Source organism: Mastacembelus armatus, chromosome 4 (assembly GCF_900324485.2).
Source record: "Mastacembelus armatus chromosome 4, fMasArm1.2, whole genome shotgun sequence".
In the NCBI taxonomy this organism is placed as follows: domain Eukaryota; kingdom Metazoa; phylum Chordata; class Actinopteri; order Synbranchiformes; family Mastacembelidae; genus Mastacembelus; species Mastacembelus armatus.
Genome location: NC_046636.1, coordinates 6063474 through 6082661, shown reverse-complemented (window position 1 = coordinate 6082661; position 19188 = coordinate 6063474). Strand labels below are relative to the sequence as shown.

Here is a 19188-nt window from a genome sequence, read left to right as displayed (position 1 = left end):
ACTTGAACTCATCATGCCTGGCCTATAAAAAAAATACAACCCTGCAGACGGTGACGTGTTATGAATGGAACACATTATGAATGGTGTGCACAGACATGAACAAGCTGGGATATCTGGAAAAAATAGGAGATGGGGAGCAGCAATGGGATCCAAGAGGAAGAACAAATGATGCTCGATGTTTCATAGAGAAAGGGGATGGCAAAGAAAGCAATAGCCATTGTGCAATGGAAGACTGAAGGATTCAGTGTAATTCAAATGTGGTAGTTTGTACAAAGTGCTTCCTGAAACAGCTTTTATACAGTATCTGCTCTGAATGTTTACACTCAAGGGTGGCACTAGTATATAAGCTGTATAACAATAAAAATAATAATAACAACAACTTACTTCATTACTTTACTTTAATGTACTTATAATACTCTGACAAGCACTTTATTTGAAGCATGATGCCTTTAAGCAGTCCCTCAAAGATGTGTTAAAGTGAAACAGCCCTCTGTTATGTAGCGAAACGTTCTGAACAGAGCTGGCAGGGATTTTACAATGTGGGAAAGTGGCCTATTATTCCAAATAATGGTTCATGTGTGTCATGTGTGTCATAAATGCATGTAGTACAGCTTGATATTTCTCTGGAAACAGGAGGTGCAGCACCACTAACCAAGCAATGGCAAAAGAACTAAGGAGCCAACAGGACACTTGTCCTTTGTCTAAATTTTAGTCAGTTTGGTCCATTTTGTTCTTAATCAAAAGCAGACTGTCATTTGTAGTGAGGACACACATGGGTTTCACGTGGAAGTATTCCGCAATGTGTTTTTGCAATCTGCAGCTCCAATTAATGTATGAAGTAGCTGTTTTCCATTGCTCTTGCTCATGAAGATTTGTGTGGTGGATGCTGGGGTTACATATATGACCAACAACTCATGCAATTTGCATCTGATTTAAAGCCAAGACAGAAAAAAAGAACTTAAAAACCCTTCAACAACAAGATGATAAAAACACATACCACCTGAATACAATTGCAAACATGTGTTAAAGTCAAACAGTGTGCATCTGATCTCAGGCTACAAAAAGCACTATAAAATTAATAGGGTGAAACAAAAGAAAGGAAAGAAGGTGAGAGTGGGGGAGCATATGAGAAACTAAAAAAACATCTTTGAATATAAACACCTCTTTATTTTCATCTTAGATCAAGGTTGTCTCCTTTTTAACATTTTAGAAGATAAAAGGAATAAAGAACATAATACATCTTCTTAATTAAAAACCAGTTGCTATGGCAACTGCTGGATAAATTATTATCCATTTATCAAACTCACCACCATCAATGAACAACGACATCCAAAGTTTGAATGGTGTAAATGTTTCCTTTATAAAAGCAGGTCAGCTCATATAACAGAAAATAGTTTGTGCTTCAGTTGCCGTGTGTGTTTCTTCTGTGCCTGTGTGAATAACAAACCTGAGTTGAGGTCTCTTCCAGGGTTGAATGCACGGCTGTTGACGGTGGGGGAAAGTCTGTCACAGCAGATGGTCTTAGAGACATTGGTATTGAAGTTTCCATCAAACCTAAACACACAAACAGGAAACATCGGAGAATTTATTGAGCATATATATCTCCTTTGTTTGTAAGGCAGGTCAGAAAAGATTTACTGCTTCACAGCTTTAATTAAAAAAATCTCACAGGTCTGCACATACCTTCAACTTTAGGGCCATTTTCATTATATTACATTAGCTCATTAGCCAATAAAGAATTCTGAGTAATAATCTTCTTCTGATAAAAACAACACACACATGCCTATTAGCCTACCTCTTTTCTTAGGTCTCAATTTAATATGGCTTTAAATAACAGAATTTTACACTATGTTTTTTCTCTAATGTACTAGATAATGTTGTTTCTTGGCTGTTGGAACTAAGGAAGTGTCTTTGATGGCAGTAACGCACTTGCAAAGGTTTGACAGCAAGGCGATCAACATTGCAATCAGAATAAGCTCATAAGGAACAAATGCTATGATTAAAAAAGTAATGCTAATGAAGTTGGGGTAGGCAATCCGGGATAAATCAGCAAGACGAAACTTGATTTTGAAAGTAGATAACCGAAGTAATCCTGCTTTTTTAACCTCCAGAAGAAATGAAAATGCACTGCCTGACTATTCATTTCTGGTTTTAGTTCTTGCTACATCTAACTTCATTTTAGTTGTGGCTTTCTTGATAGTCTTCCGTTTGCGAACAAGAGTCGCTGAGGATACCTTCTCTGCCACAGCTTTATGGAGCTATAAAAACAGATAACACATCTGGCTGTAAGGTCTTGTGGGAAGTTCTTGGCTCATACAGAGCAAGTAGGAAGTGGGTGAACAGGGAGGTAGGCCATCCAATTGTTTCTTTCAGGTCGAATAAAATGATTGGTTAGGCTTTTTTCAGCCCTGCTCCTGTCACAGATGATGGATTTTTTCCTTTATGTTTTATCAGTCCATTAAATTTATTCAGTGTCATGGGGATGACAAGAGACATTCAAGAAATATAAAAAAAAAAAAAAAAAAACAACAAATGCTTCTGAAAGGAATCGCCAACCATACCTTCAATAACTCCCAGCAGAGTTGCTTGCTTGCACTGGATTTGGTCACTGCAAGAACATTTGCTGTAGCATGTTAAGAAATGTCAACGGTGTTTTAGTGTTAAGCAACTGCATAAGCAGTGTTTTCTAAAACACTTTGTGTGTGTTGATGGTAATGCATGGTGTCCACAGACTATATCTCTAGAACTGACAAAAGGGAAGGCAGAGGAGCAGCCTGTTCTCCACTGCGCCAAGCCTGGCTGCATTGATCTTTCCAGCCACCCAACTAGATTCCCTTCCTCTGGCTTAGGACCATATACACATGCACACACAAATACAAACACACACAGACACGTACACTGACTGTTTGGCTCTCTCTGCTTGCAGACCTGGCACTGGCCTGGTTTGATTGACAGGCGCTGTGATGTACAGGCTGTGTTTGAACTTCACTCATTTATAGCCCCATAAGGCCAAAGTCATTACTATTCTCCTTCAACCCACTTTGCATAGGAGGAGTGGGCAGGACGCTCAGCAAAATGTGAGCCAGAAAAAAAAAAAAAAACATCTGCAGCTGCTTTGAATTCCACATCAAAAAAACATATGAGCACGAAGGAGAGAGAGGGGGCGAGAGAGAGGGATGAAGGCTTCGGTTTTGATCAGACATCTTAATGAGGGCAGAAAAATCTGTTCTGCAATAAGGCTGGACGCTTCAGACACAAGAACAAACAAAAATGCAGGCTGGATTTGATTTACCAAACACAAAAAAATATATCTGTATTAACTCAAAAGCTAAGTTTTGAATACTACAAAGACAAAGGATGGTGCTTTAAATAATTTTTCCACTGAATATCCATATTAATAATGGTTGGAATGCTTGCTTGACTACCATATTTCACAAAATGGGAGTATTTCTACAGCAGTAATTGGAAATCATCCTGAAGACAATTCAACAGATTGCCAGCAACAATAATGAAGCTGTGAGAGAGAGAAATATTCAAAATCAAATTTATTGATGCTCTGTTGAATTTTTTAAATCTGTTCTCTAGACACCATATCTGATGTCTTTAAAGTGTTGGCTTTGGCCTAGATTATTTCTGGATTTCATTTTGAATATTTTGTAGCTCTTTTTGGCTGTTTTGTGTCTCTTTAAGGGCAATTCTAAGTCTCTTTATGTTTTTTAATGTATTTATTTATTTTTTTTATGTCTTTTGGGTAAGTCTGTATCCTGTTTGGTCATTTTGACCTTCAAAAATAAATGTTAAAAGTCACTTAAAACAGAAGCTCCGTCTCAGAGATCCCCTGACCCATTGTGTCCAAATGGCCCAGTGATTTATACATGTATATGACCTGTTACCACTGGCAGTGTAATAGTGCTGACACCCTCTCATCTTTAGTTTGCCCCTCACACAGCTGTGCTACACATTAACATAACTGCTAAGGAGACTGAGGGAGGATCAAGTACTTGGATTAGGCTGGGACTATCATCAAGGATGGATCACCAATAAGACCAGTGCCCACAGGATTTTGACCATGGAGCCCTGAGTCCTGGCTAACCTTAAGGCAATTTAAATTTTTGTACTTTACTTGTGTGTACATTAACAAAATCATGTGGCCAGAGGAAAAAAAACCCACCTGTTAAGGTCACTCAGACAAACCTTCTCCTAACCTGCCTGGTATGTTCCCAGCTTCTGCTCTAATATGGAAACAGAGGTATCATTATTATGCTGACGATGATGATACCTCTACTAGAAGATCAGTTTGATCTAATGCAAGTCTTAGCTGCTCACTGATGCCACATATACTCTTGATATAGACTGTACATCTGGCAGTGGATCACATAGTGAAAATTCATTTTTAGAAACTGGAGCTAAGTATTAGCACTATGGTGTCTCTAATAAGTATGTGCAATTTATGAGTAAAGATACTCCAAATTACTGGTGCAATACTATCTCTCATATATTATATTATTAAGATCAAAACATTTCCATGCTTATTCACACCATTTTTTTAAATGTAAGTTTTCAGTTACAAAGACCATAAGCTTTGGGACATGCCAGATGCACAAATAAATGATGGTGAGTTGGAGTCATGGTGCACAATCTCACACACATTTCAGTTGTCTCAAAGTTTTAAAAAATCTTTCTAAAAACATATAAAAAGAAAAAAAAAAAGAAAAATGGGGGGTAATTTGGACAAGATGATTCCCACTGTTCTTTCTTTTTTTCCATTAAAAGAAAAATCCTTCCAAGCACAGTGGTACTGGAAAGCGAAATTTGATGACAGCCAGGAGGGTGCAAAAAATCATTTTTTCCTGAAATTATTACAGACTCAAAGATAGGGCACAGTATACCATGAGAGTTATTTTCAGCACAATATCACCACAAATGGACTAGCTGTCCTGAAACTTTGTACAAGCCTTCATGTTTCCCTGAAGATATATTGTAATGGTCTTGTTTCAGAATGGAGGCACTGTTTGCGCTAAGTCATGGATAACACATCAAACTTTCCACTGCAATTTGACATGTAATGTTGGCAGGCTTGCAGTCAGCTGAAACAGCCCAAACAACTTAGACACCTTTGTCATGTCTTTTGCCCTCTACCTCTAACTTTCCTCTGTTCTTGTCTTCGTCTATTTTGATAATTGTTTTCCTCTTAAAAGACCCCCTCAGAACCATATGAATACCATTTTCCATGCACAGTCCATTTGCAGCTTATCTCTTCTACAACTACTGGTGAAAAGAGACGATTAGGTGTCATCTTGGCTGCTCCCAAGCACACTTCTCACTTTTACAACTGCACATGATTGGAACTGCTGAAATGAGCACACGGAGATCTCGTGTTGAAAATAAAAACATGCAGACAAATTCTCACACACACACACCGACTCCACGAGTTACATACATTTACTATTTTCAGGTACAGCCTGTTGTTGAAACTGGGCTATGATTAAAGCATACCACTGGGCGCTAAGCACTGCCCTCTGTGGCCTCCCTGTGAAATGATAGCCTGTTAGCTTGGTGGCTAACAGACATGGACACCCTGTGAACCACCTGATCCTCCCTCTAAACTGGCTGACCTGGCTGAGACTCTCAGAAACAGCTGAAGACTACTGAAGGACACTGAAGTGGACTATAGAGAGATAAATTCCCGGACTCATTGAGGGTTAACCCATGTTAAAAACTGACTGCACTGCAGTGTGTTTTGACAGCATGTTTTTAATATACTCTAAAGTAGGCAGGTTAGCTAATGCTTTGATAGTTTGAAGAACACGTTCATTTGATTTCAATTTGCAGTCACCTGACAGGATCGACCACGACCACTCAACATAAGAGGGAAGCAGAAAACTAGAGCCAGAACCCAATTAGTTTAGCAGAAAGCATGGAAACAGCAGGAAACAGTTAACCTGTTTTTCCCCACAGGTTTAAAATTAACTAGTTAGTTAAATCCACCACTCCTACTCGTTTACTAACTTTACAGTGACGGCAAGACACCAGTCCAGAAGTCACTGCAACAAATTTCTATTCACAAAAAATTGTTTTAACATGCCCGTGTTCCTTAGGCTGGGGACACACCAGACCATTTTATGTCCAATTTTATGCCCCTTCCAGTGATCGGGGGGGCATAGTCTGATTTGAGGTTTGTCACAACAATATCAAAGGTTTGATAATAAGAAGCAGCCCAGAAAATGTCACCAGCTGGACGTTGCAGACTTTCACACCTCACAAACATGGTAGTGAATCAAAACCAGGACCAAAAGGACATATTGTGCAAGACATAACGTTACCACAATAGGGCCAACAATCAAAAAGCATGCGTCAAAGAGTCACGTTTGATCATGTTGATCAAGTTTATGTGAAATCTCATGTCTTTGGAATAAAGTTTCTAAATGTTAAGATACACTGTAGGCCAGGTAATGTAATTTTAAGGGTAAGGCAATCTTGCAAAATTCTTAAACAACAGAAAGCAAAAAAGATGCATTACCTAGTTTCAGAGTGCTCAGGAAGGGTGAGCTAAGTGAATTTCCATATGGCTCTTAAAAGTACCACACAATTCTGCATAAACTCAAAATACAAAGTGAGCAAGCTCTCCACCATTTCTCCCCCTGAGGATTATCCTTTGAAGTTCAAGGATCTATTGGACAGAGTTTGAGCTTGGTATGTCCAACCCCACTACTACCACCCATGTGACTTCCTCTGCATCATTTCTTTCTATCCAGGCCTTACATAATATTTTGCTCTGCCATTTCTACCTCAAACTGTCTCTGAGTGCTGTAAAAACATGGTTATAGACTTGGGCTTAGACTGCACATGTGAGGACATAAATGCAGCATGTTTGCATATGAACACCCTTAGATGCATGCACAGTTTGTCATGTTTATGATTCGGCTACAGGTGGCCAGTGGCCCTCAGCCAGGCAGCCTTCCCATCTGCACAACTGAGGAAAAAACAGGTGACCTTGCAGCCTGTGAAGTCTGCAGCACAAAAACTTCAGAGAGCAATAACTGGTTACATCGGATGATAAAGGGGAGGAGACAGACAGAAATGGAAAGAGTGAGGATGAGGGGTAGAGACAGCTGCTGCACTGTAGATTAGAACTCAAAGCTGGTCTCTCTCTCTCTCTCTCTCTCTCTCCGTCTGGGCTCAGCTTTGAACTGTGTTTTTGTCTGCTGGATTTAGTGATTGGGTGAAAAAAAATGGGTCTACAGTGTAAAGGCTAAGGCAATTTTAAACGCAAAGCTGACACATTCTGTCTCAAACCCAGGTTTACTCTTGTCAGTGCTTGTTTTTTCACAAAACAACATGGCTTAACCTGGTTTCCCAAACCATATTTCCAAGAACCACAGTGGAAAGAACGTACTAAAGCAGAACTTTGTTTTTCCATTAATATTATTGAAATTTCTTTAGCAAATTTTAGAGGTTTTACAATGTCATAATTAAATTTCAAAATCTAGTGAATACAGATTAATGCCAACACATCCATCAAACATCTAGGCCTTCATTCTAAAAGTTTTACTTTTAAAACCCAATTTCTCTGTGCCTTCCTGTTTTTCAGGTCCCAGAAAACCCATTGGTGGATGGCAGCAAACCAAAAGGCTGCCAAGTATCAGAGTATGCCAACATGGCAAGTTCATAAATGATGTAATTTACACGAAGCTATAACTAATCCAAAGATGATCAAAACAGCTGGAGTATATAGCAATGTATGGAGAGTGGAATGCAGTTGCCAACAGTGGGAGGTGGGACTGAACCTTCCACAGAGATTTTTGTGTGAGTAAAAGAGTAAACACTGTGCTAATGTGAAAGAGAGAAAGTTTGTTTTAGAAAGTGTGTGTTTAGGCGTGTTACTTACTCCATCATAGATGCTGGTATGGAGCAGCAGTCCTGTATTGCAGTGAGTGGAGAGGTGAGGTGTGCAGTGTATGAAGCCTCCACCACCTGTTTGTTCCTGTTCACCACATCCAGGTAGCGGTTAAACTTTTCCCGAATCTTCTTGGCCAACTGCACAGAGGAAACATAGACATGTTAGATAATCATCAGTGGTGACACCTACACTCATTCATATGCATTTACATTCACTTTGAGCTGATAAATTATTTTATGTCTGCAAGACTGATTAAAAAGTTTCACTTTTCAGGCTGAATGGGATATTGTTGTCAAGCCCACAGTCTGTCTAAAACCATAATTTTTGATAGATGAAATCATTTATATTGTTATATATGTGTTTATTAAAATGATGCATATAAATTTTGTTTAGCTTTGGTTGTGCCTTTTTAAATTATTATATTGTAAAGTAATGTGAAAGATAGTCATATATGAATGATGGTAATGCATTGTGCTGTTAGATATCTGTGGGTGTAAATGCTGGAAGAACATTTCTAGACTGTAATTTATCTTCCAAATACATAAAAACTCAAACACACGAGGAGAAAACTGTGTTTCGAAACAAAAGTAGAACAGTTAGTTAATTTTCTTTTACTTGGGCGCTTATTGCAGACCCTGTGCATTATGCTTTGCCTTTCTCCTCTTGAAGGACAAGGTTCTGAGCACATATCACAGTGCTCTTTCAAAATGGGGTTCCAGCTTCTCTGGGGAAACTAATAACTAGCATTGCAGCAGTCTCCTGGGGAACATTAATAAGCAGTGCACCAGCAACTCTTCACAACAGGTCCCTGTTCTTGCTTTTTTGTTTACCAAAATGCTTTGAAAGAATGTTAAGGGAGATTGTGAAGAACTTATTTTCACTTAATGTGAGAAATCACATGTACATAATTTAATGTTATAGATCATCCTCTTAACTTGAAAGCTGTCAAATGATACACTAGTTTACTATAGATCTCCAATCATTTGCATTTATTTATTTATTTTTTCATCTAAAAATGTATGATTTTTGAGGTTCATTACTTTTCAAGCCTATCTTAAAATAATTTGCCCAAACAAACATTTAAAGATGTTTTTCTTGTTATACTCATTTCTTCTGCTCATTAAAACATGACTTCATAGCACTCTTTCAGTGTAAATAAATAATCAAAGTTTTTGAAGTCTGGGTCAGAAAAATCAAGTGGGCACTGTCCAAAGTTGCTCCCTCCTTGTGAAGTAACAGACACTGCTTTGCTATGATGACCAAAACCAAAGAGTTCAACTATATCACCCCAATTTTCCAACAGCTCTGCTAGTTTCCTGCCCTCATTAAATGTTCACCTTTAAGGTTTTACTCATGGCCTAGACAAAGCAGTGACACTCATTAACAGCTAATTCAACTAAAAGCCTACTTCAGGTTCATGTGCCAGCAAAGGTTTATATATTATTTATATAGTACATGCAGTAATTTAGGGTGTAGTTACTCTTTATACTTTCCAAAACATTGATCCACAAGTTGGCACAGCGACTGGCCAAGTGTCCGTGATCAAATTTTAAACTTCTCTCTCTAGCTCTGTTTTTGCCATACTAGCAATGGCACTCTAGTGGGAATGTTTGTCAGCTAATTTGACAAACACTTATATATCCAGTCTGATACTTGGCAAGTTGCTGGTCACCTAACCTCCCCTTTTTTCTGTGATAATTACTATGGTTGCCAGATATCGCCTAACTGTGCAAGTCTTATTTTCACACAAACGGCAGAAACAACATGAGGATCCTTTTTACAAGAGGATGGTCTCATTTTAATATGTGTTAACTCATGTTAACTCCTTCTCAGATCAAAATATTTACAAAAACTTCTTTGAGTATATTTAGGGAACAAGTACGACAAAAAATTTAGAATTTTCGCAATGGTCTGAATACTTTCCAAAGCCATTGCAAGTTACCTGCTCAGCCTTGTTGAATACAGAAAAAGGCTTATTTCCACAGTAACTGGACCTCCTTTGTTCACATCCCATAATTACCGGTACCTGCGAAAGGGTTGCAATTCAAGCCAGGAACAGCAAAATGTACCGCGACCTACTGACCGCTTGTACACCTAATCAGCCGGCCGCTATTCATTTTAGGGGTTTAACTGGGGTCTGAGGCACAGCCCACAATTACTGCTACTTCACCACAAGGAACACACACACACACACGCACACACCAAAACATGTGCACTCTCACACAATGACATGAACTTAAACACATAAACGTGGTATGCCTCCACACACAGAACATGGTCGTGCACAACAGCATGGCAATTAGCCGCAGAAAGACTTTGTATTAAAAAGAGGAAAATGGGCCAGTGTTCAGCTGAGGAGTGTTTCCATAGGCAAGTGGGAGACAGAGGGAGAAAACTAGGTTCAGGTTTTAACAGAGTCACTTAAGAGAAACCAGAAACTTTAAGCTATGCTAGTTAAAGCTTAGATTACAGTCTGCCATGGCATAGCCAAAGCCAACCTGTGCTTTGCAGATTAACCACACTCTCCAAAACAGAGGGGTCCTCTCTCCGCTCTCTGACCCATCCAACCAGCTTGTAAGGTTTGCAGCACCCAGTGGGGGTTGGTTAAACCACAAAGCTGGAGTGGGTGGAATGGGTGCAGCCCGAAGTCCTGCGCTGGTTTGCTAGCAAGCCTTCGACCACAATCACTGGCAGCAGTATTAATGACAAGACCAAGACATGGAAAGCTCAAAATATATGCAGTGTACAACATAAGAAGTACCATGGTATAAGTTATTAGATGAGATGAACTTTATTAATTCCCAAAGTGAAATTCAGATACTATTTATTACTTTCACTAAGATAAAATAGTCAGCAACAATCATATATAGTTAAATATAACTTTTCCTCTCATATCAGTGTGAGTTTGTCAATTGGATTTTTATATGGCATCAAGAAAAGCTTCGTAAGTACCAAATGTGTCAGTATAACCACTGACATTTTTACTGTTGGATTAAAAGCAGAAAGACAATAAAACTTGCCAGCAGTACAGATCTGTAAAATGATGAATTTACCAAAATCTCATTGTTGACTTGAATAGAACAATTTCTAGTTGTCCTTTCACTTCCATTTTTTTTAAATGTCACCTTGACAAGACAGTATCTACATGGGCTGTGACTGCCATCTATAAAATTGTATCTTACACACACACAAACACAGGTTCAGGTATACTGAATGCAGTACTACTGTAAAGTCATGGCAAATGGACTTCTAGTTTTTAGGTCAAAACGTTTCACCACTCTTATGAGTAGCTTCATCAGTCAGAGAGAAAGCTAATTTATCCTTCAGGTTGGTTTCAATCCATCCCTAGTCCAAATAGGCTCACTAGGTGAGCTATGTAAATCAGGTGAGAGTCATTAGACCCACACTGAGTTGGTTTCACTTCACACCTGGCCTGAATAGGCTCGTTAGATAAACAAAAAGAAGTGAGCTCAGGGAGGGTTGTTAGGATCTAATGGTGGACTCAAGTGACCCCTCTGATTCACCAACTGGCTGCAGAATGTGTGTTCCCTGTCCCCTGTTAAGGGGTGGAGGGCTCAGACACAACCTGTGTTCAATCTACCAGGCTGCCCTTTCACATGTTCCCAGGACATTAAGGAACACATCAATGCAATATGGTACTCATCAGAACCATAAACCAGCATGAATGCAGACAGGAGCTTTCAATTCCTGATTTCCACTGGCACCACATGTCTGTGAGTAAACCAAGAGGAATACATCCACAGAGCAGACAAGAGCAAAAAGAGACAGACAGTGAGAGGAGGAGATGTCTGCATGTCCGTCTGAATGATGAATTTTCATATGAGAAGCTAATCCTAGAACCTAGTTCCTGCCCTCTCCCCCTCTATACTAGCTCTCTCTCATTCTTCTTTTACTTTGTAGACATGCACCTTGGCTCAAAGACAGCCCCTCTGCCCAGAGAGAACAAGCAAGCCAACTATGTCTGGGCTGTCATCTGTATTATTTGGTACCTGACCCAGAAAGGGTATGGGCTGAAGGCATAGACAATCTATATATCTGGCCATAGAAGTGGCCATGAAAATAAAATAGTTTAACTCTTCAAGAAAGCAACCAAAATGAATTAACCCAGTGCTGCCATGGGACTCTTAGTTACTAAAATATGTTGAACACACCTTGTGGCAAGCCAGAACCTTAGACTTATAGAACTGTATCCATTTTGTGCAGGTTTGTCATGAAAAAGGCCACATGTCTTTTGAGAAGAAGAAATACTAGTGCTTCAAGGCCAATTTGAGCTGCCTCTGGGATAGTAAATATCTGCAAGGTGAGAGGTACTACATATTTCTCTCTCACACACATGCAAGGGCTGACACAGATGGGTACACCGGCACACACAGTCACAAGAGAAATGCAAACAAACATAAGCCAACCTGCCTGTTCTTGCTGGTGGCAGTTCACCAGTCTGGTGTTTACTGTCACTCTTTTCACGATCCCTGACATATAAGTGCAAACACACACAGATACACCATGCCTGTACACAATCATGTTTGACTTGACACTAGATGCCAGCAATGTAGTGCACAGGTTTCAAATCTAAAACCACCAATTTTTATGTGTGGACTTAGGGTCATTTAACACAAATCTCCCAATTCTGCAAATACTATGTTTGTTTACAAAAGCTGCCATTCTCTCTTTCAAGTCTTCTTATTCTGTCTGAGAGCAGTAGTGCTCTCATATTGTGCAGAGAGAGAGAGACAAGTGGAAAAACAGAGAACTTCAAAGCCAATGAGGCTTCAGCTGTAGAATTTCAATCAACCCCCTTTTCCTGTGATAGTGATGTATGTGTGAGTGTGTGTATTCATTGGTGCTGAACTCAATGCCATGCACTGCACATGCATGCACACACACATACCCACACGAAGAAGCCTTTGTTACTCACCTGCTGCACTTCTGTCTCTCCGTTTGATGTCTTCTCGGTGTAGACAAATGAGTTGAAAATCCTCTGTAAAGAGACAGAGCAGAAATGAACAGTGATGTTAGATGAGGAGGAATGCTTAAGATTTAGATCTATTAACTGAAATCCATCAGCTGAGGGTGAGTATTGGCAGAGCTCCTATTTACAGTTGGATTTTGGTTGCAGGTGCTATTGAGCAGAGACTTTGTTATTAACATGATGGAACTGCATGTACACAAAGGTCCTTTATTATTTTCTGGAACATTACAGAGTGTGACTGCAAAAAGGAGTGGTTTACAAGCTACTGCATTATTATTACTACTGGCTACTGAACACTTAAAAGTATTTGGGCCTTTTGTTGTTTGGTGCCATGACTGTCTTTCTTCACATATGTAAAGAATCCAGTCAAACCGGGACCTTTTTGTGGCTGTGTGCCATTCACACTAATTAAACCTTCCGGCTACAGTGAAGCTGCCACTGTGGCCAAAATGTGTCCATGGCAGTCAGAAATGAAAAAAATGCCAATTAGCCACTGAATGCTTGGTCAGATTCTCAGTCTTGTTGTTTGCATATTCTTTGATCTTGTTTTTTTTTCCAGAATTTCATTATATCTTTTGCATTTTCATTCACTATCTGTGTGAGGTTTCATTTAGAGTTCCTTATATTGTTTATGTTTGGATACATTCAAATACTGATGCTGCAATGTCTAGAGGTCGACTGATCGATCGGCCGTTTTTTTAAACACATTTTAATTAATCGGCATCGGCCCATTTCGCTGCACATTAGGCAGATTTATAGGCAAGCATATCTGCGACCAGCTAAGCATTGTTGTGGATTGCGAGTAACTTTTTGGGTCTGTATTGTTAGCGAGCTGTAGTTTAGGCTGTAGGCAGGGGTACCAAACATGCTAACAAGCTCAGCGGCTAAATTGTTATAGTAGCATGTGTTGTATGGATAAACTCATATGTTATTCATTCTGTTTCTGTACACACTGTAGCCATGTCCTGTTTACATTTTACACACAGGGCTTCAGCTAATTTTGGCACGGGAAAACCATTTGTTTCAAAAGCGTAATTACATTGTAGCGTATTAGAATTGATGCTAACCGTGATTATCATGTGTGCAACAAATCTGAAAGTAGAAACCCGTGCAATTCAGACGAATATTCTTGCTAAAACACGCCGGATAACTTTCCTCAATAAATGTGTCTGTGTGACCGACACACAGGAAAGATGAAGGGGGAAAATTAAAATCGGCCAAACAAAATCGGCATCATGTATCGGCCATCTGCTGTCCTGATTTCTAAATATCGGCATCGGCCAGAGAAAACCCATATCGGTCGACCAAAACACAAACACCTTTTCCTATCCTGGATGCTACAGTGCCAAACACACACAAACATAACCAGCACATGTTGCTCCTAGCTAGGGGCTGAAGTGGTATATGTCTAGACATGACAGTTAAACTGTTCATCATATGCTAGTGAAAACTGCATTAAACAAAATGACATTTAAGGCTTGACAATGACCCACAATATCACAGTGTGCTTCAGTTTAAAGTCATAGTTCACAAGCATCCGGGTGTCTAGTGGTTAAGACAGACAGCCATAAAGTCCTCTGAACAGTTCAGGCAGGTGACCTTTGCTGCATGCCACACTCCTCTTTCTCCTTATGTTTCCTGTCTGTGGTGATGCTGTCAGTTTAACATCTTTAAGACACTCACCAAAACTCCAACTTCATGGTAATCTAGTTACCATCTTGGCTCGACATCCAGAGTAAGGCTGAAAACAGCAATCATACTGATGCACTTCACTGCTCGGACAGGTGCCTTTGCAGACAGCTTATTATTGGTCCAAAGAGGATAATAAAACCTGGATATCTACCAAAATAACCAACCCAAAGACCCAGACAGTCTGGTTCTGTCTTTTACATTAGTTTTTTAGTTAAGGAGGAAAATTTGTCACCTGTCTGAGTCTGGAGGTCAACCATGATCCAAATGAAGGTTTTCATGACCACTAATTCACAAGGTGATGTTAAATTTCCCCCACTACTCTTCCAGAGTGAAACATTTTAACAGTGTCTGATTTATATTGTTAAGTGACTAGTGGTACATTAAGACATGGAGAAAATGAGTCCTGGTGTGACCTCAGCACTCAGAGAGCACCAGAAACATTTTAAGGTCTGCCTGAATATGAGCACACACTAACAGGTATTTATTCAGGTGGTCTCCTGGTCCCCATCAGCTAAATATTTTCTTTCTCTCAGAAAACACACATTTCCCAAAACACAGGCATCAGTACTATGTGGCAGCTACACACAGAGTGAACCTCATGGTTGTGTTGAGGCAGCATGTAGGCAGGTGTTTCACTCTAAGCTGCTACACTGCACACAAAGCCTTAAATTACCTGGTTTCAGACTGCAACCATTTCCTGCTGCCTGTCCACCCCTTTTGTTAGACACATTACAGAGGACAAGGATTACCCACAATGCACCACATCCAACTACCCTAAAGCGGGCTCAGTGTTGACTGTTATTGCCCTGCCATAGCTACTCCTCTTCGCCTTTCAAGGGCTCTCTACTAAGTGTGACAAAACAAAGCAAAGTTTTATCTGTTTCATTAGCAGGCACGCCAGCCTCCTAAACATCAGACGAATTGGAGTTAATCTGCCAATTATTTTCTTAATTAAGGATTAATCCCTAATTAATGCTTTGGTGTACAGAACAGAAGAAAAAAAATTAAAATGTATACCAAAATGTTCTCCGTAACTCAACATATTCAGGCTATTATTAACTCAGACAAGAAAAAGCAGTGAACTCTCACATTTGAGCTACAGCCTGAAAATGGAATATGAGCTTCATTGGTTTATACCAAAACTAAATAGTTTTTTCTATTTATTCATTTGTTCATTATTTTACCTTTGAAATGTCTTTGTTCAACAGAAGGTACCAAACCAAAGGACATTTAGTCTAGCAGCACAGAAGCTCAAGAAAAGCAAAACACATTTACATTGGAAAAGATGAAAATGCAGAATTTTAATATATTTCTCTTCATATTTCTCAAAGCTCTTAATCACTTTTCTTCAAATCAACTAACTGATTAACTGACTAATTATCACAGCTCTAACTGAATTATACCTCCATAGAATAACAGACAACACACAACCACAGAGAAACGTTGTCAGGCAGTGACGGATTCAAGCAAAGTTTACACCCAAATCTCCTAACAACACCCTCTCCAGGGCCAAATATAGGCCGCTTTAACTGACAGAGTAATTTAAGTTTGTTTCAGCCTTATCAGGAGAAGATGCCACACAACTCGCCGGCACGTCTGTCAACCCCTGAGGGTTAAGAATCAAATGTAATCATTGAAAATTCAATTACATCTAATGTGGACTATAAAAATGGGCTTGCATACGCAAAAACACAGTGCAAATATTCAATCTGTCTTCAACAGAACTTAAAATGCTTAGTGTTAATCCTGATTGCCTGGATGGAGTCAGCAATCCTTGTTTCATTATGTTATTATTACATACATATACACACACACACACACACACAGCTGCATATTTCACTACTAAGTACAGAACAAAAACGAGCCTAGACAGTTTACTGTTCCACACCCTTCTTAGTGGAAAAACAATAGGTTCAAGATGTGGAACTGTCAAATAAACATGAAAAAGCCCACACAAACAGAGCTGCCATCACTCTGCAGGAATCATGTGCTCTCAAAATTCTATCAACTAACTAACTAACAAAACAGAGGGCGCAGAAAAGCTACTCGGATTGAGAAAACAATTTTTTTTTTTTCACTAAACCAACAATTCTAAAAAACTGGGAACAATTTCTGAAGAGACAGAAAACTCCTGTTGTTGATTAGCCACAGGTTAGCTGTCTTTCCCCCCAGTGCCTCGAGTGTTTGTTGTTGGAGCTGCTTTGCGGTTTTCACAGCTATGGAACAGCCAGGGAGGAATGCTCAGCTCTGAAACCTGAGAGGCCTGAGGCTGCCTGGGCCACCATGGGCCTGTGGCCTCCCCTGACCCATAATCAAACACTGAAATGTACACAGACACATGCACACCAGTCCAGAAGCCATTCAGAGGCCATGTACTTAGATGTGCTTACACACCTTAAGGCTTCCACCCTCTGAGGAGGTTTGGACTGTATGGAAAAAATAAATCACTAGAAGATGACAAAAATCATTGTGGACATTTAAACTGGCCAGCTGATATGTAGGGCATTGACAGGATGTCAGATGGGAAAAAGCTTTTTATTTTCTGCTTTTATGTCAGTGTTTGTAGCCTACAGTAAACTAGTTTACTATGGCTGGCCTTTGATGACACTTTAAAATACACAAATGAACAATAAAATATACAGAGAGAAGAACCAAACACAAAGCTCATGAAGAAACTGCCTGAATAAATACCAACAATACACAGAACACAAGCACTAGGAGAATCAAATTCAATGGAATCAAATCAAACTCCAGATCATTAATGACCACAACTCATCCATAGTGAAATGCTCTCTGCTGCATGTATTAGAAAACTGACTTAACCTAAAACCTCTGTCTCAGCCTTATCCAGGCTTGTAAATCACCCTTCATTCCCCTTCAGTACAGGAAAAGATGAGGATTAAGATTGAGCAAATTTACAAGACACACGAACTTTTACAGTCTACATTTGGAGCACACCAAAAATCTGTCTAATAACATGATGTTACTTGAGCCCCACACAAAACGATTCTCTCCCTTTACTGTTCTGTTTCACTCCCTCATCGTCTGTGCAATAGCACCTTACAGCAATATTTACATTGTGAGAACCCTACATGTATATGGTGTCCATTTAATTGGGCCTGCCTCTCCAGCTCTTCTGTCAGGCTCTCCTGGGGATGCCATAGACCACTCCAAGAGGCTCTTCTCCTTTTAAGTGACTCTTTTGTTCTTAGTGGAGCAGTGAAGAAAGGCCAGACAGATGACTGACAATCACAGCCCAAGACAGAGAGACAGAGTCACTCCAGTATATAAAAGTAAATAATAGGTAATACTTAGGGAAAGAGAGGAGAACTGCCGTGGTTGAGCTGAACAGGGAATATATCTATTAGCAATTCATCCATCTTCAAAGGCCAGAGCAGAGCTGTGAGCCACACTAATTTGGATTTAGGCTGCTGAACATGCACACAAAAAAATCTACACATACAGACCCATACACCCATTAATCCTGTCTTCAGGGCTTGTTGATCTGTGGTCCAGGGTTTATCTGTGAATACACTGGAGGCAAAATGGGAGCATCAGGACACATCCTGTATGTGTGTGCGTGTGTGCGTGTGTGTGTGTGTGTGTGTGTGTGTGTGTGTGTGTGTGAGAGAGTCAAAGTCACTGTGCATGCACTGTGAATGACTACTATGAATAGGCAAACCTGCATTGGCCTGGTGCATATATGTGTAGTTCATCCACTGCTTATCACGCTGTAGGACATTTCTATGAATGTGAACATCTCACACACACACACACACAGTAGGCTGCATTGGAGATGTTTTGGAGCTGTAAGGCCTGACAGATTGGTTTCCATACAACTGAAACATAAAAGCCTAAAGCCCAAGGGACAGTAACTACTGCTTCCTCCATGCTGTTGCTATACAGCTCAGCCTCTCTCCTTCCTTCAGTACTTTTATCCTTCCCTCCCTGCCCCCAGCCAACTCTCTGCTCATTGCATTACAAAGACTTGCAGCATCAGAGCTTCGTCTCTGATGGGCTTGTGTGTTGTTCTGTTTTTTTAACACTTTTTTTTAGACCCTTTGTCATGTCTCTGTCCCCATCCTCATTCCCCAATCTCAATTTTTTTAAATGCTACAAAGCAGAGTCAGGAAACAGGCACCTGGGAGCAGGAAAGTGAGAGCAATGCTGCTCTTCACAATGCAACAAAAAAGTCTAAAATACCTGCGGTTTCCAGCTTCAGAACAGTAAGAAGAGTAAAAGTGCTCACTGTGATCAACTCTGTTGAAGTTAGTTTTTGGATGCCACTTTGATGGGTTTTAATGCTTATGTTATGGAGAACAGTTCATAAAGGTCTGGGCTTAAAAATGGTGAACATAATTAAAACCAAAAAACAGCCAATAGGGGAGTGGCTTTCAATAATTCTGCTTTTTACTTGCATGATTTGATTTTGGTTAAAATACTTCGCATGTTTCTTGGTCATAAATTACAAAACAGGTTACCACACATTTTGCTGAAAATGTAAAGGAATTAATAGTTAACTTTCCTGTTTGTTTGTAAAATTTGCAAAATTTTTAGAGTCTTTACAAAGTGCCCCGCGATGGACTGGTGATCTGTCCAGGATGTA

General features: G+C 39.7%; 1 protein-coding gene across 1 annotated transcript in view; it reads right to left on the bottom strand.

The window, feature by feature from the left end:
- cachd1 (cache domain containing 1) overlaps positions 1–19188 on the bottom strand; it is a 64925-nt gene that overhangs the window by 26876 nt on the left and 18861 nt on the right. Inside the window, exons 2-4 of the mRNA XM_026323815.2 lie at positions 12837–12899; positions 7889–8037; positions 1448–1554 (exon numbers count right to left, since the gene is read on the bottom strand). Coding sequence (XP_026179600.1) covers positions 1448–1554; positions 7889–8037; positions 12837–12899 — 319 coding nt within the window. The remainder of the gene's footprint in view (positions 1–1447; positions 1555–7888; positions 8038–12836; positions 12900–19188) is intronic.